This window comes from Nematolebias whitei, chromosome 13 (assembly GCF_014905685.2).
Source record: "Nematolebias whitei isolate Nwh7 chromosome 13, NemWhi1, whole genome shotgun sequence".
NCBI classification, from domain to species: Eukaryota; Metazoa; Chordata; class Actinopteri; order Cyprinodontiformes; family Rivulidae; genus Nematolebias; species Nematolebias whitei.
The window spans coordinates 30929866-30955105 of NC_056510.1; the positions used below are offsets into that span (position 1 = coordinate 30929866).

The following is a 25240-nucleotide window of genomic DNA, read 5'->3' on the forward strand; positions in this document are numbered from 1 at the left end:
ATATATATATATATATATATATATATATATATATATGCATATACAATGTTTCTAAACTCTAAATATATATTGTTCTAGAATTGCGCTGCTCAAGGTGGCTGCATGTTGGAGCAGCTCTGTTACTTTCATTCAGAGATTTTGTTTTTGGAAACTTTAATTCATCTTTTTCTGGATGTAAATCAACATTTTTTGGATGATTGTTTCCTCTGGTATCAGATGCTATGCAGCTGGAAGGATTTTTACAAAAACTTTTTTTTTAGTTTTGGACATTTGTTATGATGCGTAACCATGGCAACAAGGCAGTTTTCTACAACCAACAGCAGCTGATTAACATCTCAAAAGCTCAAATAATATCTCAACTACAGCCCCAAATCTTGTGAGTTGAAAAGGATGTTCTGTGGACGCATTCTCATCTACCTGTCGGCTGTGCTCGGGTGCCTGGCCGCTGGGATCCTGGAGCTGGCGGGAGGCATGGCCCATGACAGTGGAAGGACAGGATCGTCCCTCAGCACCTGCAGTTGGCTGTTCGCAGCGACAGGGGGCTCGGCGGGCTGCTGGGGGGGAGGGGGGGCCATCGCTCTGGGAGGGGTTCTGCCCGACATTCGGGCGGTCCTGTGGCCCAGGGGAGCCGAGGGGCCGGCCGAGTCTGGGTGGACGGATTGGACGGCATCTGCAGCTAGTTTATAGGGATCGACTGTGGGATGGACCTTTACAAGAGATCCTTTCTGCCTACAGCCATCAGTATCTATAACATTTCTTAATGAAATGAGGATAACAAGTTCAACAACAAATAATTTTCCTTTGGGATAAATAAAGTATTTTTGAATCTAATTGAATTGCATATATATATATATATATATATATATATATATATATATATATATATATATATATACATATATACTGTATGTTTCAGATTGTCCATTCCTTGCGGGGCTAACCCCAGAAGACTACCAGCAGATCTGCAAGGTAACAAGAAATTACGTGGATATAGTGGCTTCTTTCCAATAATCTGTGTTTAGGATGGGAAGCCATAAAGGAAATGTTAAACTATTTTTTTTTACCTGCCATGACTGTGATTCTCTGGGCATGACAGACATTTTTTTTTAAGTCTATGAGGAAAGACGAATGATGCGCGCTCTTCTCCCTCTGCCTGCTGCTCAGACCTGCAGCGAGGCGTTTCATCTGAGTCACTTGAGGGATCAGTCCCTTTCCATGTCTCTTCTCTTCGCCGTTGAAAGAGGAACTGACGTCAGACCCAAGCCTGGTTCACTGACCCTCCTTCCTTGCTGTCCACTCCACCCTACAGCCCTACAGTTCTGAGAGGGTCAAGGAGGACTCCTCTCACTCCTCTGCTACTCATGTGGCTCCAGAGTTGTTCCATGCACAGCCAGAGGAGCGGTGGAACATTTCACGGGGGGGGGGACACACACCCATCCAATCACCGCTCGCCACCTCACCGGATCAGTTGAAGACGCAGCAGAGTTTTGAGCAGCCTAGCAGCTGAGTTCAGCACCAGTTATCCTAGCTTCTCTTGAGTATCTAGATGACATGGAGATTTCCCCCAGAGACATCTATATATGAATGAACAACTCCAAAAATTGTTTTCATCCGCTTCACACAATTCAGACCTTCATTACCAAAGAACCACTCTGTCTATGACAGAGAGGATTCTAATTTTCCAACCTGGACTCATTCAGATTCCCATCTATCATAAGCTACTCACCAATATATGCACTTTCAAAGAACAAACCATTGTCCCATCCATCTCCAACCCTTCTGCACAATCAGTTTTCATACTCGTCATCTTCCTCCCGTGTTTCAGCAATTGTCGGCTGCAATGATCCACCAGAGGTCCTCACGTCTTTTCCAATACAGTTCCTCATGTATTTTCCTCATGAGGGCTCCGAGTCTGCAAGGAGTCCAGAGTCTGCAGAGGACCCAGAGTCTGTAGCAGTTACTGAGTCTGCAGCGGGTCCAGAGTCTGAAGCGGGTCCAGAGTCTCCTGTGGGTCCCAAGTCTCCTGTGGGTCCCATGTCTCCTGCAGGTCCCAAGTCTCCAGAGGTCCCAGAGTCTCCAGAGGTCCCAGTCTCTAGAAGTCCCCAAGTTTCCAGAAGTTCCTGAATCTCCAGAAGTCCTGGAGTATCCAGAAGTCCCCGAGTCCCTAGAAGTCCCAGCGTATCCAGTGGGTTCTGAGTCTCTAGTGGATCTTGAGTCTCCAGTGGGTCCTGAGTCTCCAGTGGGTCCTGTGTGTTCCACACCTCTTGTGTATTCCATACCTCCTGAGGGTTCCACGCCTTCTGAGGGTTCTATGCTTCCATGAGAGGGTTCCACTCCTCTACAAGAGGATTCCACGCATCGACGAGAGGGTTCCATGTCTCTACCATGCCTACTGGAGGCTTGATAGCCACTATCAGCCGAGTTGCAGCTTCCCAGGCTCACGGTGACCTCTATCTTTTTTTGTTCCTGTTGTTTTTGTTTTAGCCTTTTTGCGCCTACAGTGCTCATCCACAGTACGGGTATGACTGCGACACACTTATGGAGTTTTCTGTGTCGCTGCTTTGCCATGTGCCATCTTACCATCTTGATTCAGTCCTTCCAGCCTCGGGCTCAGTCTTGTCATGTTGGCTGTCTCCAAAATCCTCCATCTGCCTGCATGAACCAAACTCTACAGACCTGTTTGGTTCCGCGGGGAAACCTGGATGTTTTCCGTCTTGCGAACTCGGTTCTGGAGGGCTGTCTGGGAGGGCAGCTGCTGCAGTCATTGTTACCATCGGGCTGCAGACAGGACCTGCTAACTAGACCTGCTAATGCTGCTAACAAGATCCTCCATCTTCCTGATCAGATGGAACTCTGCGGACCAGCTTGGTTCTGTGAGGGAACCTTGGATGTTCTCTGTCTGCTGGACCTGGTTCTGGAGGACAGTCTGGAAGGCAGCTGCTGCTGTCCTTATTATCATCAAGCTGCTGAAGGGACCTGCTAAAAAGACCTGCTAACGCTGCTTATAATACCACACCGCTAAAAGTACCATGATGCCAGTGGGACCACGGTGCCAACGGGACCATGTTGCTGAGAAACCTCATTGCTAATGGAACTTCACTGCTAACAATATCATGCTGTTAACTGGATCATGTTGTTAAGATAACCTCACTGCCATCAGAGCCACTCTGTCAACAGGATCATGCTGCTGTAGATTTATTTCTTTTTCACTTTTGGCGCCTTGTTTCTTCATTTTTGTTGCATGCTTTGAATAAATCCTAGTTTATGTTAGTTTAGTTTATGTTAGTGCTCGCATTAAGGGTGTAAATTATAGCCGAACAGAACCTATGAGAATCATGCTGCTGTTGTTTGGTGTATTGTTTTGCACTATTAGTGACTGGTATATATCTTAGATCTTTAGCGTACCATTTGGTGCTTGTTCTATCTTAGTTTATATATGAGATCCTTATTTACTGTTTCTTTTTACACTATAATCTTGCTATTGTGTCATGTAACTGAGACCCTGTGTACACAATTTCGTTCCACTACATGTACCACATGTGATGCAAATAACAAATAAAGAAACTCTGACTCTCTCCAAGAAGGTTCCATGCCTCCAGAAGTAGCTACGCCTGTTGCAGTTCCTGAGGTGACTATGTGCCCTTCTGCAGCTCCTGAGGTGGCCACACCTCCTGCAGTAATCAAGATCCCTACTATGCTTACTTCAGCCCCAGAGGTCCCTATGCATACTATAGCCCCAGAGATCCCTATGCAAACTGCAGTCCCAGAGGTCCCTTTGACAGCTGTAGTGCCTGAAGTCTCTACGACAGCTGCAGCACCTGAAGTCTCTACGACAGCTGCAGCACCTGAAGTCTCTACAACAGCTGCAGCACCTGAAGACTCTACGACAGCCACAGCGCCTGAATTCTCTTTGAAAGCTGTGGTACCTGAAGTCTATATGCCTGCACCTGAAGTCTCTACGCCTGCACTTGAAGTCTGTACGTCTGCGCTTGAAGTTTCTACGCCTGCCCCTGAAGTGTCTATGCCAACTCCCACGGCATCTACACCAGCTCACATGGTGTCTACAACAGCTAACATGGTGTCTATGACTGCTCCCACGGTGTCTACAGCTGAAGCTCCTCAGATCTCCACACCACCTGTAATCAGGTGTAATCACCACCTCCTAATCCCTTCGCCTATGGCAAAGATCCTCCCCTGAGATTGACGCCCACTTGATTTGCTGTCACATACTGGGCGGTCTTCCGGCCGCCCGCCAGATTTGCTTCCACGTGCTGGGAGGCCTCCCGGTCACCCGCCGAATTTTCTGCCATGTGTTGGGCAGCCGTTTTGTATTGTGTTATTTTCCTAGTGCCCAGACTTGTCCTGTTGGGTTTTGGTTTCCCTATTCTTTTCCCTTGTATTCTACCTGGTGACCTCCATCCTCTCGGTTCCCCCCTCCTGCCACCCATGTTGTGTGTGTGTGTGTGTGTGGGGGGGGGGGGGGGGGGGGTCTTGGGATGTCATGGGACATCCTTGGGGAGGGGGTAATGTGAGGATTATGTTTCCTTGTGTACCATCTCCCCCTTGTGGTCTGTTCCTGCATTCGTATTTTATCTCATGCAATTAGCACCTGCCGTTCACCTGTCACTTACCCCCAGCTGTTTGTGTTTACCCCTCATTAGTCTTCCTATAAATCCTGCATCTTGTTATTGTTCCCATGTCTGAGGATTACCCTCCTATTGTGTCATGGTCTGTCTCTGCTCACCTCCTGATCTTCCCTCATCCTATATGTAAGTTTTGTTGCCAGGTCAGCCTTTTGTTTTTGTAAATAAACAGTTTTAGTTATTTCATCCTCTGAGTCCCCTGCGTCTTGCCTGCAATTGGGTTCAACTTGCACCAGATCCTGACATGAAAAGTTTTAAATCAAAATCAATGTGCTGCTGGTGTAAAATGACCTACAACATTTATTGAGCTTTTTTCTCTGAAGCGCTGTCACATGCACAATTCTAGTCTTTTGCACATTAATTATAGCCTGTTGCACATTACTGGACTGTATTATATGTCCTTCAAACATGACACTATAAGGGAAGATTTCACAAAAATCAGTCCATGTCTTGTACCAGCTGTAATTGCCACAATACCATTTGTTTTAAACTGTTTGCTCACATCAGAGTCATCATTACATGCAGTTTCTTGACAACACAAAGGAAATCAAAAAAACTTTTTGAGCAATTTGATGGCTTGACATGCCACAAAATGCTGTCACTTTGAGATAATGAGTGCCAACACATGGCTTTTTGATGCATGATTCATGTCAATGCCAGCGCTATTCAAACATCAAAGCTCTGTCACAGAATGCAGACAGTTCATCTGAAACAAAGGGCAAACAAAAAACCTAGTCAACAAAAATACAATAACGCTTTAACCCCTGAACATTCCTAGTCAATTATTGTTACCTTATTATTTTACTTTTCATTCCATGCAAATTATTAGCAAAAAATAAATACATAAAAATAAAGAGACATAATTTTCCTATTTGTGTCAGTTGCAGCTACTTGGTATGTCACAAAGTGTTGATATGGAAGCCTAGGTGTTAAGCTATCCTGACAATAATGACGCTTTTTTTTTAGCTCAGAGTTCTATACTTATAGCACTGACAACAAAATATTCAAAATCGTTGCACATTGATTGATCATCTAAGTTCCTTCAAGTTCAAGGTGAATGGTATGAATAAACACAGATTTGTGTAATCATCCATTTTCTTTAGGTTTTTTTTTTTAGCTTTTGTAAACCTGTGGTATTAGGATTGCAATGGAGGCAAACAAACTACAGAATCTGACTTGAATCAATTAAAAAACAAGGTAACAGATCATTTTGATTTTCATATAAATCATCCATCCATCCATTATCTTTTACCCGCTTCTTCCATTTTGGGTCACGGGGGTCGCTGGTGCCCATGTCTGGCAATCACTGTGTGAGGGGCGGGGTACATCCTGGATGGGTTGCAAGTCCATCACAGGGCTCATATAAATCAGAGTTATTGTAATAGTTCTAGTTCTAGTTGGCTATGTACAATATTAATTAAAAAGTATATCAAGTACACTTTTAACAAAGATAACACTTTTTTAAACTCAGTACTTGTCTGGTTTAATATGACCTAATGTTGCTCTCTGAAAGTGTTTAATTGTTCTTGCAAAAAATATCTTCTGTTTTACAGCACTGTGACAATAACAGCTATTTAGAATGACAGAGAGGAAAACAAAGAAGGCTGTGACTGTTCTACAGGCCTCAGAGGAAAGTCCATCCATCCATCCATCCATCCATCCATCCATTTTCTTTACCCGTTTATTCCATTTTGGGTCACGGGGGTCGTTGGTGCCCATGTCCAGCAATCACTGTGCGAGGGGCGGGGTACACCCTGGACGGGTCGCAAGTCCATCACAGGGCCACATAGAGACAAACGAGACAAACAACCATTCACTCTCTCACTCACACCTAGGGACAATTTAGAATTACCAATCAGCCTAACATGCATGTTTTTGGTCTGTGGGAGGAAACCGGAGCACCCGGAGAAAACCCACGCATGCACGGACAGAACATGCAAACTCCACCCAGAAAGGCCCCTGGACCGGGGTTTGAACCAGGGACCTGCTCGCTGAGAGGCAGCAGCTCTACCAGTTGCACCACCGTGCTGCCTCAGAGGAAAGTCAGCTGTGTTTATCCCTCTGGTTATCCCTCCATCTAAATTTCCCCCACAAACTGAAGACAAGACTCTTGGGGAAATACTACATTAATCGGAATACAATCTCACACTTCCTATTTTCACTATCATTCTGCATCCAGTTTCTCTATATTTTTTCTGTCTCTCCTTGCACATGTGTTTGTGTGTGAGAGAGAGAGAGAGTGTGTGTGTGTGTGCTGTTATACCTCTGGAGTAGTATTTACTCCAAGAGGGTGTGGTGACAGCTGTCTTCCCTCTTGTAGCTGTAGACTCTGCTGGCAGTCTCTCACAGCAAGGGCCCTTGCATTTATCCCAAACCATACCACAATAAACAGCCTTAAACAGCATCTGCTGCTTTCAGTATTATCTTTAAAGCCCAAGCATGTTGAAGCACATCAACAAGGCAACAGTGGCATCCGTCAAGTACAAGTCATTACTGTAGATCAGCATATCAAAAAAACAGTCCTCATTTGAAATCCCATAACTTACATTTGTAGACTGAGATACAACAACTGTAGACAAAGGTGCATATAAAAGCACTGAGATGTTTCTGCTGGTATTTGTCAACTGTCAAAAGAATAATGAGACTTTGTTCCTATTACACAGATGCAGGATTATGAATTTGCCTGTGAGACAAAAAAGTACCCATTTGCAGCAGAACATTCATTAAATGCTGTGTTTACCTGAAGGCAAGCAGGCGCTCTACCATGTGGTTTATTGACGTCCACAGCTACAAGTTGCCATCCCCCAGCCGCATCTTCATGGAACATCTGTGGCACAGAGGCAGCATACACAAACAAACAAAACACAAAAAGAGGTTATTCAAAGTACTGTTAAAAAAAACCCAACACATTAATGCTGTTGGCTAAATCATCATGAAGCATATGTGACTAAAAAAGAAAGTTTCAAGGCATTAAACACACAAAGAGAAATTATTTCCACACACACACACACAAAAACAGCTTCTAAATAGGGATGCACCAATCCACTTTTTTTTACTTCCGATCCGATCACGATACCCACGTCTGAATATCGGCCGATACCGATCCAGTTCCGATATCATGATCATCATTGATTTTATATGAGGCTGTAATAATCTCCTCTCAAGAACAATTTGTACAAATATATGCATGCATGTCCAAAAAGACAACTTGAGGTAAGTTGTATTAATGTTGGATAAGTTTTAAAGTTAGAATTAAATTCTAACACAAAACACGTTCATTTTTATTCCTTGTTTTAAAGTGGATATTAAAGTGATTAATTTAAGTGATTGTTTAAAATTATTTTATAATTTTTTAAATAAGGGTCAGATATAAGTATTTTTTTCTTCTTTCTGCACTCTTTTCATTCAATGTTTACTTTTTGATGTTTTTTTTTATTGTTTCTTTTAAATGAATGAATAAATTAATTAAATAAAATGTTAAACGGCTTCAAACACCTGGCATAAACCAACAGATATGTTCCTGTTTTTAGTATTTTACATCACTTTATGATGCAGCTGTTTTTGTGTTTAATATATATAATTTTCAAATATGTTTTTTATGATTGTCTACTGTTGTACTGATAAATATCTCCTGGAGGGTAAACTATATCTTGGCTGCAAAGTATCAAGCTGTGAAATCCTTCGTTTTCTACAACTGATGGTGGTTGGTCATTAATTATGATGAAGTTTAGCAAATTCTCTGTAAACATTTGAGCTCCGTGGTTTCAGTGACGTCTTCTTCTTGTTCAATCCGAAGCAAGCAGCCTGATTTGGGGCAGCTGTGCACAAGTCTGTCCCTCCTCAGAGACGGGCAGACTGAGCGGGGCAGATAGGATGCGGCTGGCGGGGGTCAAGTTGGCCGCCCCGGGTTGAGCAAAGAGTAGCACCCCGCTGAAGCCACGGAGCTCGAACGTCCATCATAAAACTAACTTTACCGCGGTTTAATGTGGCGCTATGGCTCTGCAGACATTGCACGTTGCTGCATTGCTTTGTGGTGTTTCTAGTGTAAAATACTTCCACACAGCGGACATGTTTAGATGAAAAGTTGGTTAGCTGTTAGCCACAGTGCTGCTAACTCAGCCCTCACGTTGTAACTGGCTACAAACTATGAAATGGATTTCCTGAATGTGAGGCGGGTCTTATTACTCTGGGCTCATGAGACACGCTGTCGTTCAGGAAATCCATTCCGTAGTTTGAAGCCAACATGCATCATGGATCGGAAATATCGGCAGGAGGATCGAAAAATCCGATACGTAAATTATGCTTGTATCGGAGGCCGATACCGATACTGGATCGGATCGGCCCCATCCCTACTTCTAAATGTGGTATTCATGTCTGAAGACAACACTAGAAATAAGAACAAAAGATAAATTAATTTTAAGGAATAGCTCAAACACTGGTTCTGCGGTTTGGTATTTTGCTGTAGATACTGCAGCTCCTAGAAAGGCCTCAGTTTGGCAAAATAAAGTTTAACTCTTGCAGGCTTATTTAAATGGCTAGTTCAAGACTAGTTCACTAGTTCAAGCCCAACTGCCATAATTACCAAATCTTCATGCGAGTAGGTTTGTTGTGATGACCCCTCAGGAAGGGAACATCAATCTTGGATTTTGATATGGCAACCTGATTTTCAATAGTGACCTTTCTCATGCCAAAATGCAGCCTCAAACCAAAATGGAAGTTGGCACATTGAAATTGTGAAATTAATTGTGATAATGATAAAAAAAAAAAAAGGCTAATTGTTTTCAAGGTGTTAGCAGTGTGCCAGCCAGGGAAGCAACTTGTTTATTTCATCACTGAAGTAAAAAAGCTTCTATATTTTGCCTATCCAAGTACCTTATTTTTGATTAATTTTTATCATCCTATGTGTAGAAAGGGGGAGGAGTTGAAAAGTTTGATAGCCACAGGGAGGAAGAACTTCCTGTGGTGTTCTGTGGAGCACCTTAGTGGTCTCAGTCCACGCTACAACTGAAGGTGCTGCAGTAAGAGTCCAGTGTGTCATGCAGGGGGGGTGACGTGTTGTTCAGGATCTGGAGCAGTTTCCTCAGCATCCTCTGCTCAGACACCTCTGTCAGAGACTGCAGTTCACTCCCAGAACTGAGACAGCTCTGTTGATGAGTTTTTCCAGTCTGTTGGCATCAGCTTTCTTCCCCCTGTTGCCCCGGCACACCACAGCATTGAAGAAGATGCTTGAGACCACAGAGTGGTAAAACATCTGCAGCATGGTCCTGCACATGTTAAATGATCCAAGTCTCCTCAGAAGAAAAAGGCGACTCTGTTCTTTCTTGTAGAGGGCGTTGGTGTTAGCTGTCCAGTCCAGTTTAATGTCTAGGTGGACTCCCAGATACTTGTAGCAGTTCACAATGTCCACCTTAGTACCCTTGATGTTGATAGTGTTGGGGGGGGTGGGGGGGGGATTGTCTTCCTATAGTCCACCTGCAGCTCTTAAGTTTTTCCATTTTGTCTCAGTTTTTGTGACTGACAGTAAAGTGTTATGAAAAGCTACTTAATTAGTTATTCCTCTCTGTATGATAAAATTGGCACATGACAAAAATATAATTATTAATTGTGATAATTATTAAAAAAAAAGGATAATTGTTTTCAAGGTCTTAGCAGTGTGCCAGCCAGGGAAGCAACATGTTTATTTCATCACTTAAGTAAAAAAGCTTCTATATTTTGCCTATCCAAGTAACTTATTTTTGAGACTTGAGTGTTGATGGCACATAAAACTCTTCTGCAATTAACAGTGCAACATTGCCATAATCAAAACTGTCCAACAACAGAAAAAAATAAAATAATAATAAAAAAAAATAAAAAAAAAATAATGACAAATTTAATAAAAAAAACCCACAATTTTTCAAATAGCTGCTTTTGTTGACTGTGAACACAACTAAATCCAAATTACAGATCAGTAAATTCATAAAACATTTGTTCTACAATTCCATTGCATTGAATTGATAGGTATTTTTAGTTTGCTGTAATTAATTTACATTTTTGGACATGGGCCTGTTGGAACTATTTTAATACTGACATCAATCATACTTGTGTGGTGTTTATTTAATCTCATTTTGTACTCTTGGCAAAAAATGCAAACATAGTTGCTAAGCATAAACAAACTTGCCAACAACTACATATTTTACATTTACTGAATCTGTCAAAGAGGCAGCAGATCTGATTTAGCTCCAGTGGCATTTGTCATTTTAATTTGTGACCAAAATAGTATTTGCCATCAAAAACAATAAAAAAGTTCCAGCTAAATTTTCTGTATGCTGCATTTTACCAAGAGATCAGATTTACTTCTGCCTTTGATGAATTGTTACACCAACAGTTTCTAAGACACAAACAAAATCAACAAAAAATTCAAAATCTTATAAAATAAACACAAAATTTTAATCTTTCCTGACTTAAAGTACTGCAACAAATGTAAAACACAATCATTACTATAAATAGTCTAAATAAGTAAGTAAGCAAATTAAGAAATTAACTATTCTTTTTTCAAAGTTATCCAAAGCCAAAATAAATCTTTTACTGCTAAAATTTTTTGCTTCCCCACCAGTTTCAGTTGTTATAACAATTCTTAATTTTACTTACACGAATACTATTATTTATTCATCTTAAAGCTGTGATATTTTACAGAAACAATAACTTGGGAGTGTAGAGCATGATTGCTTGATTTTGTCATTCCTGTCATGTGGCAAAATATGTATATTCTGCCTTTTTTGAATGAATGAATGAATGAATGAATAAATGAATGAATGGATGAATGAATGAATTGATTAATTAATGCAGTAGCCCCTCATTTATCGTGGGGAACCGTACCCTGAAGACCTGCGATAAGTGAAAAACCGTGAAGTAGGAATAGTAGTACAAGTAGTAAGTAGTAGTTTATGTTAATATATATATATATATATCCCTCCCTGGGCTGCCACCTTACCATGGTGGAGGGGTCTGAGTGTCCCAATGATCCTAGAAGCTATGCTGTCAAGGCCACAACCTTGCTGTGGCCGCAAGGTTGTCGGTGCCTGTCGCAACGGTAACCCTCGAACCCGGTGGTGGACACCAGCAGTGAGGGATGCTGTCAGGCTGAAGAAGGAGTCCTATCGGGCCGTTTTGGCCTGTGGGACCCCAGAAGCAGCTGATGGGTACCGGCAGTCCAAGAGACATGCGGCTCGGGTTGTCGCTGAGGCAAAAACTCGGGCGTGGGAGGAGTTCGGAGAGGCCATGGAGAATGACTTCCGTATGGCTTTGAGGCGATTCTGGTCCACCATCCGGCATCTCGGGGGGAAAAGCGGTATGCCACCAACACTATTTATAGTGGAGGTGGTGGTGTGCTGCTGACCTCAACTCGGGATGTCGTGGGTCGGTGGGCAGAGTACTTCAAAGACCTCCTCAATCCCACTGGCATATCTTCCACTGAGGAAGCAGAGCCTGGGGACTTTGGGTCAGGCTCTCCAATCTCTGGTGCTGAGGTCACTGAGGTGGTTAAAAAGCTCCTCAGTGGCAGGGCCCCAGGGGTGGATGAGATTCGCCCGGAGTTCTTTAAGGCTCTGGATTTTGTGGGGTTGTGTTGGCTTACACGACTCTGCAATATTGCGTGGACATTGGGGGCAGTTACCCTGGATTGGCAGACTGGGGTGGTGGTCCCCCTATTCAAAAAGGGGTACGGTAGAGTGTGTTCCAACTACAGGGGGATCACACTCTTAAGCCTCCCTGGTAAGGTTTATTAGGGGATTCTGGAGTGGAGGGTCCGTCAGATAGTCGAACCTCGGATTCAGGAGGAGCAGTGCAGTTTTCGTCCTGGTCATGGAACACTGGACCAGCTCTACACCCTCAGCAGGGTCCTGGAGGGTGCGTGGGAGTTTTCCCAACCAGTCTACATGTGCTTTGTGGACTTGGAGAAGGCGTTCGACCGCATCCCTCGGGGAACCCTGTGGGGGATACTCTGGGAGTATGGGGTACCAGGCCCTTTGATACGGGCTGTTAGGTCCCTGTACGACCGGTGTCAGAGCTTGTTTCGCATTGCCGACAGTAAGTCAGCCTTGTTCCCAGTGAGAGCTGGACTCCGCCAAGGTTGCCCTTTGTCACCGATTGTGTTCATAACTTTTATGGACAGAATTTCTAGGCACATCCAAGGTGTTGAAGGGATCAGTTTTGGTGGCATTATGATCGCTTCTGTTGTTTGCAAATGATGTGGTCCTATTGGCTTCATCGGGTCGTGATCTACAGCTTTCGCTGGAGCGGTTTGCAGCCAAATGTGATGCGGCCAGGTTGAGGATCAGTTCCTCCAAATCCAAGGCCATGGTCTTTAGCCGGAAAAGGGTAGAGTGCCCTCTCCAGGTCGGGGAGAAGGTCCTGCCCCTAGTGGAGGAGTTTAAGTATCTCCGGGTCTTGTTCATGAATGAGGGAAAAACGGAGCGTGAGATCGATAGGCAGATAGGTGCAGCATCGGCAGTGAAGCGGGCGCTCTATCGGTCTGTTGTGGAGAAGAGAGAGCTGATTCAAAAAGCCTCCCTGGTGAGGTGTTCCGGGCATGTCCCGCCAGGAGGAGACCCAGAGGAAGACCCAGGACATGCTGGAGGGACTATGCTTCTCGGCTGGCCTGGGAACGCCTTGGGAATCCCCTGGAGGAGCTGGCCCAAGTGGCTGAGGAGAGGGAAGTCTGGGCCTTCCTACTTAGGCTGCTACCCCCTCGACCCGACCCAGATAATCGGAAGAGAATGGATGGATGGATGGATGGATGGATATATGGGTAAATATATATATATATATATATATATATATATATAAAGGCATTTTAAACGCTTCCCACATTCTTGCAATATTCTAAACAATGTTTCTAAGTTCTAAAGCTCTGTACCATAAATGTATATATGCACAAAGACTTGGCAGTTATTTATACGCCAGATGCCCTTCCTGACGCAACCACAGACCACCGAGCTACCACAGCCCTCTGTGTGGAGCAGAGAGCTGCTTTCTAGGACACCAGAAGGAGCAGATGGTGGTATGTAAGGGCCTTCTTCAAGGGACCAGAGTGGGACGAATGAGGGTGGGGGCAGGTGTGGCTGCTTCACCTACCCCACCCACATTTTTGATGTTGGCGGTACCGGGGCTTGAACCTCCGATCTTCCGATTACAGGCCCACTTTCTCTAACCTCTGCGCCACCACTTCCCTTATATATAAACACATATACATATATATATATATATATATATTATATATATATACATGTATATATATATATACATATATACACATATATATATGCACATTAAAACATACATATATATATACACACGTATATACATATATACACATATAAATATACATATATACACATATATAGTCAGTATACAGTTGTAGTGAACTAAGCCTCAGGTCAAAAACCTGACCCTGAGGGCCTTCCTGGAACAGGAACTGTTATTTCATTGATTTGAGTCCAGAAACACAAATTAAGCTCATCCAGAGACTTTCTGAGTGTGTCCTGCACTGGTCAATTGAAAGAACACTCTCTTTTCATTATCATTACTATTTTACAATATCTTGATAATCAAAGTGTGTTTAGTTCAAATCATTTTTAAATGTTGAAGTGAACTACTCATTTTAAATCAACTGTGAAACAGTATAAATGATTTTTAATCCTCATTCAAAGTAGAAATCAAGTTAAAAAGCCTGTACAGAGTAATTATGCATTTTGATCTTCTGTCTGAAATGAGAAGGAGTGATGTGGGTCAAAAGTCGGAGACAGTCGCAAACAAGTTTATTGGAACGAACTGTCATGTTTTTAAAACCTCTCAGACATAAACAGAGGAGCTGGCACCTGCTTTCTGTCACTTCGCCAAAACATTTCTCTGTTTGTTCCTAAAACATCTTTGCTGTTTTTCTGACTTGTAGTAACCCCTTACGTCACTAAAACCACACCCCTGTTGGTTCTTTCAGCCAATCAGGACTTCCCAAATGAACCGGAAACAGAACTCTTTAAATGTCGACACTTCCTAGTTCCAGTCAGTTGCTGGAGAGAACAAGAAGTTCCAGACATGATCCGAAGTTCTGGGATGAACTGAAGTTCTGGAGCGAACTGACTGGTACTAATGGAGTTCGGCTGGAGTTCCTGTAGGAGCCACGATGCCTCGCTGTGACTCCACCCGGTGAAAACTTCATAACTTCTGAGGAGGTTTGTTCTGTGGAACTAGTTCTCACGACTTCTAAAGAGTCGCAGCCGCCCTGAGGAGACGCTGAAAGGTAGCGTGCCAGTAGACCTCTTGACCGCCACGGATTCATCCTCTGCAAGGTAAAGAGTCGTTGAGCTTCACTACCAGTGTACCGCGGGTGAACTGCGCTTCAAGGGAGCGTGTCGTTCTGGTCTACAGACCTACATCTTCATCCATCTTTTCCTCTCCATTCAAACTCCTTCATTTTCCCACCTTTAAAACTCTTCTATCTGCCAGTAATTAATCCAGATATTTTCAGAAATGTCTGTTGTAATTAGTTGCAAGTGAGATATCATGGCCGTATGATTTCTCATTGTAAAGCTCATTAATTAAGCTGTGTTAATTGTAATCAATCAAAATAATCAAGTGTACAATGTTTGATGTTAAATTTTGATTCTGTTAATAAATGACCACATTCATTTTGATGGGTCAAAGAAAATTAACGTCTCACGTCACTGATTAGACCATCTCCGACACAGTACTTCTAAGCACAAGATCACTCAGTCCAGAAAAATGAAAGAATCCGTTTAAATTAAGTATAATATCATGTACTTGAACTAGTCCAGATATTATAAAGTGTAAGGGAGCACCCCTGAGCTGAAGCCATCTCTCTGCTCTCTCACTACACAGTATATAGTCAGTATACAGTATATAGTCAGTATACAGTATATATATATATACACACTGTATATAATTGACAGAATGCTAAGATTAAAGTAAAAACAGATAAATATTTCTACGTTTTTTTCCTAGCACATTAAAAAAAGCCAAAATAATAATGTAGAAATAATGAAATTTGCTGATTTTTATAAATAACAAATGCTGTAAACTGACACGCTCACAAAGTTAAACAGACACACATTTGCTATAAACTGGGGGATACAAAAAGGTATTTTAGTGTTAATAATGTTTAATATAAGGACACACTGGTCATGTTTGAACGCATACAGACATTTAATAACTTTTTACATGTGAAGACCTCCTTGGAGGAACGATTGGTGATTGCACCTGCTCACACCGTACATCAGAAACATGACACGCCCTGCTCTGCTCCTCCTGGGTAAAACTATAATTCTGGTTCTCTTTATTTCTTGAAAGCGACATCAGTTTAATCCCAGTATCATAATTAGATTAGAATATTTTAACAAAACCACTACAAAAAAAATTTAAAAAAATCAACAACATGTGCTTGTTTTCTTTTCACAGATGTCAAAAATCCATTCTGGCCATGTTCAAAATGACAGAAATCTGTTGTGGTGATGGAGAACTTCAGTCCTGTGAATGGGATATTTATACCTGTGTAGTAGCAGTTGAAGTGGTACTGCTCCTTGATCCCCACATCTGCTGAAACTGGACTCTGATCTCGGCAAAAGTCTCAATGATGACAGCGATGAAAACATTCTGCAGAGGAAAAGACAGAGAGAATTAAACTGAAACAGGTGACAGTTAAAAGTAAATGAACAAGCAAGTCTGTTGTTTCAGTTCTCGTCTATCTGTCTGTGAGAAGTCATTTGTTATTAACCCAAAAAAAGTTATCCTAATAAGGGAAAATCATTATGCCTGTAGGTAAAACATTAAATTATATGAATTAACCTAAACTTTTAGAACATACATCTAATTACTTAGATGATAATGAAAAGTGCAGTTGAGAGAGGAATGTTCTAACCTTGACAAGCCATGCCAAGAAGAAAATGAGAGTTATAAAGTAGAAGTAGGAGCGCCATCGGGGGAAACTGTCGATGGCTCTGTACATGAGAAAAACCCAACCCTCTTGTGATGCAGCCTCATACACCGTGAAAATACTTGTACCTAAATAAAAACATAAACCAAAAAAGATACATAAAATTATTTGAAAGGTACAGACTAAATTAACCCAGTGTCATATGATTATTTTATTGAACCAAGTGATATACAGTATCTGTGAATATTACCCATTGTTTTCACTTTACACAATATGAATATTCTGTATACTGGTGTTGTTGCATTCCTTTGTATGGCATGGAACAGAGTGGTATGAGTGTTGTGTTAACTATGATTAATGTGAACCACTGCAGACATGCTGCTGTTTCAACCAATTGATAATAATTCTGTCTAAACCACCTCCAGACTGATGTGTTGCTACACCCTTGTATAGTGCCAGCTTGATTTTCTTGTATTTGTAATTAAAGTAAAACCAAATAAAATGATGATTTTGTGGCAATAACATTGCATTACTTGCATTTAAAAACCAAAAAGCTGAGTTGTACTTCATGACATATATAGTTATGTTTGGAAGACTTATTAGTATAACATGATGTCTTATGCATGTCTAGTAGGTACATTGCACATAGCATTGGTAAATAATTTTATATCCCTGCTGAAAATGCCTCACACTGCACCAAAAATGTTACAGCTAGTTGCTAGAATGTGCACATATAAACAACCATAAAATCTTATGTACCAGTAAAATTATAAAATAAACATTTTAATGCTAAACTGACAGCAATGGAAAGTGATTTAAGGGTTTTATTTGCATGAGCTGTTAAGAAATATTTAATATTGGGGTTGTTTAAAGATGTCAATAATTCATTTGGTCTTGGACTCGCTCTGATTGGCCATTAAATCATAAGTTCAGCCAAACTTAAACTCTATTTCCACATAACGAGGTTGTTCAATAAATTATCTACAACAAGTAAGATGTGAATAACTTGTAAACTTTGGCCAGAACCCCACTTCAACAGATAAAAAAAACAAAAAAACACTTCAAGCAAAAGCTGATTTACAGATTTTTCTCAGCAGAACATACTGTAGATACATTAAAAAGAAGGCTCTGTTTAATTATTCTGCACTAGACAAAACTTAATAGAAATAAACTTTTGAATGAGTAGCGGTTGTGAAACTTTTGTATGAAATTAGGCTTGTATGCTTTCTTAATATAGATAAAAAGTGAATGCTGCATGTTTGTAAATTTATTTCACTTTAACCCAGAAATTAAAATAAATCTTGCATACCCAGTTCATTGAATCCACTGTAGCCAAGCTCTTGTCGGCTAAGTCCAAAATCTTGAAGATCCACACATTTGAAGCCATGAGGACATTGGTAGCCTTCTCCATCTTTTGAGCAATGTGTGTCAGGGATAGCCAAGCTGTTCCAGGTCACATTTCTAAACAAAAAAAAGAAGATTTTTTTTTTTTTTTTTTTAATTGATTACACTTTAAAAAAAAAAAAAAAAAAAATCCAAGTACTTTATATTTCCCTTTGGTATTAATAAAGTATTTGATTGGTATAAAAATAAATAACAAAAAAATTAGGGTATTGTTAGTAAATTATCTAGAGTGACCCTGGGGTTTTTTGATCTGCTCAGAGATGGGATTATAATGACATTATGACCCGGTTCTGACTGGGTTAAACGGGTCCAGAGACTCTAAAAAGAGTCTCCCAGGGATTCAATATCCGTCAAGGAACAGAGTTCATTTAGCTTGCTACATAGTCTCATTTTTTCCTTCACATTAAACCAGTTAAGATCCCTTGAGATCACACTTAGTCACTCCCCATCATACATGTGACAGATTGTGCTCCCCTTCTGCGAAGGAGGAGTCTAGGGCCTATAAATCTGCAATACCACGGGACATCCGCTCCTTCCGGTTCCTGATCTCGCGTTGAATTGTATCGGAAAGGCCAGCACTGTTACTGTATTTTTGTCCTGCCTTGATTTAATATAATTGGTAAAACTTAATTCACGTTTCCTTGATTTATTGATAGTGTGGGTTACCATTTCTTAGGGAGGGGCACACTGGGTGCTTCCAAGGCTTGGGCCTGGGGTCTGGAATAAGACCCACAGGACACACACTGACCAGCAACAGCATTGTGCAACAATAATTTTCTGTATTCCTCTTTAAGTCACATATGCTGAACTGCTTGACTTCACTAATGAAAACTAATGTCTTCAAATAGCCTTTCCAGACACTCATTACAATTGTTTATTAAGGGTTATGAGGTCAGAAAGGATAATTTATTGCACAATTGCAATGGGCAGGCAGGGGCCTAGTGATGAATCCTGAAAAAGCTATTTAGACCAGCCTGACTAATAATATCAATGTGTCATATGAAAGCAACTTTCTTTTCCTGATCACAAAGGACAATGGGGCCTAACGTTAAAGACAAAATGTTCCATTAATGATAAAATACTAATACTTTGTAAGATAAATGAATAACAAAATTAACTTGTAATAAAGGGCAGCATGGCAGCATGACTGGTAGAGCTGCTGCCTCTCAGAAAGCATGTCCCCGGTTCAAATCCCGGTCTGGGGGGTCTTTCTAGGTGGAGTTTGCATGTTCTCTCCATGCATGCGTGGGTTTTCTCTAGGTACTCAAGTTTCCTCCCACAGACAAAAAACATGCATGTTAGGCAGACTGGTAACTCTAAATTGTCCCTAGGTGTGAGTGAGAGAGTGAATGGTTGTTTGTCTCGTTTGTCTCTATGTGGCCCTGTGATGGACTTGCGACCTGTCCAGGGTGTACCCCGCTCCTCGCACAGTGATTGCTGGACATGGGCACCAGCGACCCCCGTGACTCAAAATGGAAGAAGCGGGTAAAAGATAATGGATGGATGGAACTTGTAATAAGAATTTATTCACCATCAACTTTTATTTCATTTAATTTATAGTGCGCTGTGTAACTTTATAAAATTAAGGCCCTTTCACTCTCTGCTCACCTATTCAAAAACAACTTAAAATAAAAGAAAATGGCACATTTTTGCTTACTGAAGCAAATTTTACATTTGAAATGTTAAAGTAATACATTCAAAATGTCAGATTAATTTGAGTTGTATATTTATATGAATTTATAAATGTGTTAGAACGTTAAAACATATTTTCCAGGATAAAACTTAGCAATACTCTCTACTAGGAATTTATTTTAAATTTAATTAAAAAGTCAGTGCTACTTTGGTAGCACATATAATGAAATTGGAATTTTAGCCTAGAAAAATTTTTCCTACATGGCCCCTGCGCAAGGATGACACGCAAATTTATAGTGTCTCTTTCTTAACTAGGTAGCACAAGCCTGTGTATCTCTTGTGCTGGTCCCACAACTGAGTAAATGGTGAAGGTCGTGTCAGAAAGGGCATCTGGCATAAAACACCTTAGCTAAAACAAGCAAGTTCATCCAAGGGACACCATGACAAATTGGTAAGAGCCCAGGTTAAAAACCACCACCACCGGTGCTGTTGACAAACAGGGTGTCAGCGAAAATTGTGCTACTGTTAGTCGAAGACTCAGAGGAGAAAAAAAAAAATGGTCAAAAGACAAAAGGGAAAAGAGGAAAGTGAAGAAAGTCAGAGAATAGCAACTCTAAAGATAGGGACAAAAGTAGAGAGCTGGCTAACATTTTTTTTTTCTTTTTTTTTATTCATTTACCCTTTACAGGTAGTCTCATTGAGTCATGAGAACTCATTTTCAAGAGAGACCTGTTTAGGGAGCAGAAGGTGGGGGTTAAGGGCCTTGCTCAGGGACCCAGGGTGGGGTGAATGAGGGTGGAGAAAGGTGTGGGTGTTCCACCTTTTCCACACACATTTTGATGTTGACGGTACCGGGAGTTGAACCTGCAACTTTCTGATCACAAGCCCATCTTCTAACCTCTGCGCCACCACTCCCCCAACATGATGCAAAGGAAGGTAAATGTGTTATGAGAGTAAGAGACCACGTGGAAGGGCAGCAAGACTTGCAGCATTTGAGCAGGGTTTAAGCGCATTTACTATGGTGTGGATAAAAAGAGAAACAGGATAGGAGTGGTCCTGAAGGAGGAGTTTGCAAGGAACATAGGAGAGATAAAAGAGTTGTCAGACAGGTGTCTCAATGTAGAAGTAGAAAGACAATTGTTATACTCCACAGGTTGGATGTGACAGAGGATAAATATAGATTCTGGAACACTCCAGACAAAGTGATGAGTATTCAGGGAGGAGACAGAGGTGACTTGAGCAGACTAGAATGGACATGGTGAAGGCAGCAGAGGAGATGAAGAAGTGATGGGTAGGTTTGGTGTCAAGGAAAGGAACCAAGAGGACAGATGGCAGTAGATTTTGCCAAGAGAATGGAAAAGGCTGTAGTCAACACTTATTTCCAAAAGAGGGAGGAAGATAGAGTGACCTATAAGCATGAAGGAAGAAGTACACAGGTCGACAACATTATGTGTTGAAGAGGTAACCTGAGGGAGTTAGGGGACTGTAAGGTTGTGGCAGGGAGAGTGTGGCCAGACAGCATTGGATATTGGTGTGTATGATGACTGTTGTGGTAAAGAAGATGAAAAGAGTATAGTCAGAGAAAAAGACCAAATAGTGAAAGCTGAGGAAGGAAGAATGTTGTAAGTAGTTCAGAAAGGACCTGTTAAAGGCTCTGGGTGGTAAGAAAGAGGTACGGTAACTGGGCTACTACATCAACTGTGACTAGAGAGACATGTAGGAAGATAATCAGTGTGTCATCTGGACAATGGAAAGATAATAAGGAAACCTGGTGGTGGTACAGTGAAGTGCAGGATGTTATCCAGAGGAAAAGTTTTGCTAAGAGTTAATATGACAGTGAGAGGACTGAAAAAGTAGACAAGCATACAATGAGGTGTGATGTAGAACAAAGAGGGAGGTAGCTAAGGCAAAGCAGAAGGTGATGATGAGTTGCACAGTAGCCTGGACACAGAAGGAAGAGAAGGACTTGAATCAACTGGTGAAACAGAGGGATCAGGCTGAAAAGGATGTGCAGCATGTTAGGCTTTTTAAAGATAAAGATGGTAATGTTCTAAAAAGCAAGGATAGTGTGGCAGTAGAATGAAATTATTACTTTTAGGTGATAATGAATTAAGATAATTAAAGTGGAGGAGGATAACAGGTCATATAAACTGTGGACCAGGAAGTGGGAAAATGTGAAAACAGGATGAATTTCTGAAAGCTTTGAAACAGATAAAGAATGGAAAGGAAATTGAACCTCATTATATACCAGATGAGTTATGGAAATGTCTAGGAGGGGGGCAGTTATTTTTTTTTTACTTGATTGTTCAATGGCTTTTTTTTGAGGGACAAAATAACTGAGGAATGCAGACAAGTGTGCTGGTGCCCATTTTTAATAACAAGGGTATGGAGTTGTGGCAAATACAGGACAATTAAGTTGATGAGACACACAATGAAGATCTGGGAGAGAATTGTGGAAGTTAAGGCTCCAGTTTACTGCCGCGTATGTCCGTTCATGCGTACGTACGCATGTACTGTACGCAGAGGGTTCAGACATGATACTCCAGCATACACCCCGAGCAGCTGCAGAGCAGCTTCACAGACAAGGGGCGTTTACCTTCGGGACAAATGGAGGTCACTGATTGGTCATTTGCTGACACGCATACTGGACTGAGTGACAGGTCGGAAAAAAGAAAAAAGCGAGCACTGGCAGCCTCCGCCCTAGCGGTGTTTTGTATTTATATGTTGTTAATAAAAATATCCAAAAAATAAAAAAAACAGGGAGCGCTGGCTCTACAGCCCACACATCAGACCAGGACACCAGGAAATCTCCAGACCCTCCCGCAGCCACGCTGGACCTGAGTTTAATTCGCTCGTGACAAATTCCTCCATTTCACACCATTTCAGTCATGGCATCAACGGAGGAGGAAGAGATCACTGCCTCTTGGCAAAAAACAAAAAACAAAAGAAAAGGCCAGATCAGGGATGAAGAAGGGGAATTTAATACATTGGTGTCATATACAAAACAGTCCGTCACTGGGCAGTTTATTGTGCGACACCGCGTACGCGTATGCGGTCGTAAAAATTTGAGCTTTGCATGGAGGGTACGCTACGGGGTACGCACGTACCTCTGCGTACGTACGTACGTACCTCTGCGTATAGATGTACGCGGCAGTATACTGGGGACTTTAGACTTAAAACAAGAGGTGAGTACTTGTGAGTAGCAGTATGGTTTCATGACAAAAAAAGTATGCCAAAGGAGCCATATTTGTTTTGAGGAAGCTGATAGATAAGTAGAGAGAGGGTCAGAAAAAAACTTCACGGCGTATTTGTGGATTTAGAAAAAGCATATGACAGGGTACCGAGGGAGTTAACTGTGACGTTGAAGACATCTGGGGAGGCATGTGGAACAGTGAGGCTACAAGGAGCAGAGGTAACAAAGGTGCAGGACAAAGTACACAGGGTAATTTTTCCAGGAAAATGGGGAATGTGGTAAAGAGGTGAAGAACAGAGTCCAGACAGAAAAAAAGAACTAGAAGTGGCAGAGCTGAAGATATTTATGTTATCTTTGAATGGACACAATTAGGAATGAGTTCATCAAAGGTACAGCACAGGCTAAATGCCTGTGAGAATAAGTTAGAGAGGCCAGACAGAGATGATTTGGACATGTGCTGAAGAGGGACAGTGGGTACCGGTATATTGGTAGAAATAAGTTAGAAATGCAGCTACCGTCAGTTGTACATTAGAAAACTAGAAGGGTAGGATTACTTCTGGGTCATCAAGGGATGACATGGTAGAGTTGAATCTCTAAACCGAAACGAAAGAAATTTCCCTGAAAAGTTAACAAATGAGATCAAAATATCTAAGCTGAGATACTCTAGAAGGGGAAAGATGGCTTCGAAACAGAGAAGCAAAAAATCTGATCCCAATACATCTAAAGACCGCAAAGTGCTGCATTATGAAATGAGCACTAGCCCTGCTGCTATTAGACTAACCGAAGGGGGAGAAGAAATGGTGATTATGACTCTTATTCTCAGGGAACTACGAGAATTTAGCCAAGATAATAACAAAAGGCTTGAAACAATTCAAGGCGAAATTACAAAAATTAACTTGAGACTGGATGAGGCAGAAGGAAGGATTGTGGAAACAGGAGAAACGGCAAAACATTGAAGAGGTGCTAATAGATATGCTAACAATAAAAAAAAGATCCAAATAAGTTCAATCTGGTCCTCTGGACATTCAAAAAAAAAAAAAAATCAAAAAAAAAAAAATGTAGAAACATTTCGTCTCTCATCCGAAAGACTTCCTCAGTCTGAGGTGCTGTATTCAGCTCAGTCTCTTAAATAGCACCTTCTCAGAGTGGATCAACCAGTTTGCTGCTGACAACCAAAACCAGCTGCTCACATGGTCAAGAAGGACCATCAGCCTAACAATGGGTCATTAGCACACTGATGGCTGTTTACTATTCACAGGGGGTTGAGTGATACTAGCAATAACAGCATTGTAAGAGGGGGACCGTTGAACCCAGAGGCCTCCACCCCTGTTTAATGATGGACAATTTCTTTTCACAAAGATGGCCTCCTTTACTCCTCTCTCAAACCATCATTCCTCTCTGTCCAGGATGTGAACATCTTCATCCCTGAAAGAGTGACCGTTGGCCTGGAAATGAGTGTAGACCGCAGAGTCCTGAGCTGATGATGTTGATCTTCAGTTCTGGGCCATCCTTTTGGCCAGTGGCTGTTTAGTTTCCCCTATGTAAGACTGATCACAGCCCTCCTGACACTGAACTCTCTTTGTGTACGCTACACAATATTACTCTGTTTGTGCTGGGGGACTGGATCTTTGGGATGAATCAGTCTTTGCCATAATGTATTTTGGGGAATAAAAGCCACTGGGACGTTCAACATTAGACTGAAACCCAAATTAGATACATCAGGAAGGAATCTTCCAGAAAATGCATTAACAAAAAGGATAAAATTTCTGATGCAAGAGCTCGGTATCATGGATGTTTGGAGGGAATTATATCCTAGGAGTAGCGAATACACTCACTAGTCTTGTCCGCATTCTAGTTATTGAATAATAGATTACTTCTTTATGTTTAGTGCTGACAAAGTTAGAATAAAAGACAGTAGAATTAAATCAATAGACTTTTCAGACCACAGCCCAATTTCTCTCACAATCTCCTTAGGAAAGAAAGCCCAGAAAGTGTTATGGAAATTAAACTCTAGTATTATGAATGATCCTAAATTAAAGAAGAAAATTAACGAAGAAATCAAACAATATATGGAGTTAAACGATACAGGAGAGGTGTCACAGTCAATTATATGGGACACCCTGAAAGCCATAATGAGAGGCAAGCTTATTTCAGTTACTTCTCACCTAAAAAACATAAAGGGGCAAAGAGTAGTGGATCTAAAGGATAAACTAAAAGAATTGCAGAATTTAGATTCTACTAAAGAAAATCCTAATATAAAAAAAGAAAAAAATACAAAGTGAAATCGATTAAATTTACACACAGGATATTCAAGGACAAAATAGTCTATCTGAAGCAAAAATATTATGAAATTGGGGGGAAGTCAGCAAAATTATTAGCATACAAATTCATGAAACTGTCATAGCTCTGCTCTCTGTCAGCTCCTCTGTCATGCTGCACACT

General features: G+C 41.4%; 1 protein-coding gene and 1 non-coding gene across 2 annotated transcripts in view; one reads left to right on the top strand and one right to left on the bottom strand.

Annotated features, from left to right (window-relative positions):
* The window catches only part of nalcn (sodium leak channel, non-selective), a 159846-nt gene that overhangs the window by 93674 nt on the left and 40932 nt on the right, over positions 1-25240 (bottom strand). The window contains exons 9-12 of the mRNA XM_037686686.1: positions 17879-18030; positions 16555-16697; positions 16185-16289; positions 7384-7470 (exon numbers count right to left, since the gene is read on the bottom strand). Coding sequence (XP_037542614.1) covers positions 7384-7470; positions 16185-16289; positions 16555-16697; positions 17879-18030 — 487 coding nt within the window. The remainder of the gene's footprint in view (positions 1-7383; positions 7471-16184; positions 16290-16554; positions 16698-17878; positions 18031-25240) is intronic.
* LOC119419808 lies at positions 19806-19914 on the top strand. The gene has a single exon (XR_005187273.1). It is a non-coding gene; the product is annotated as a U6 spliceosomal RNA (small nuclear RNA).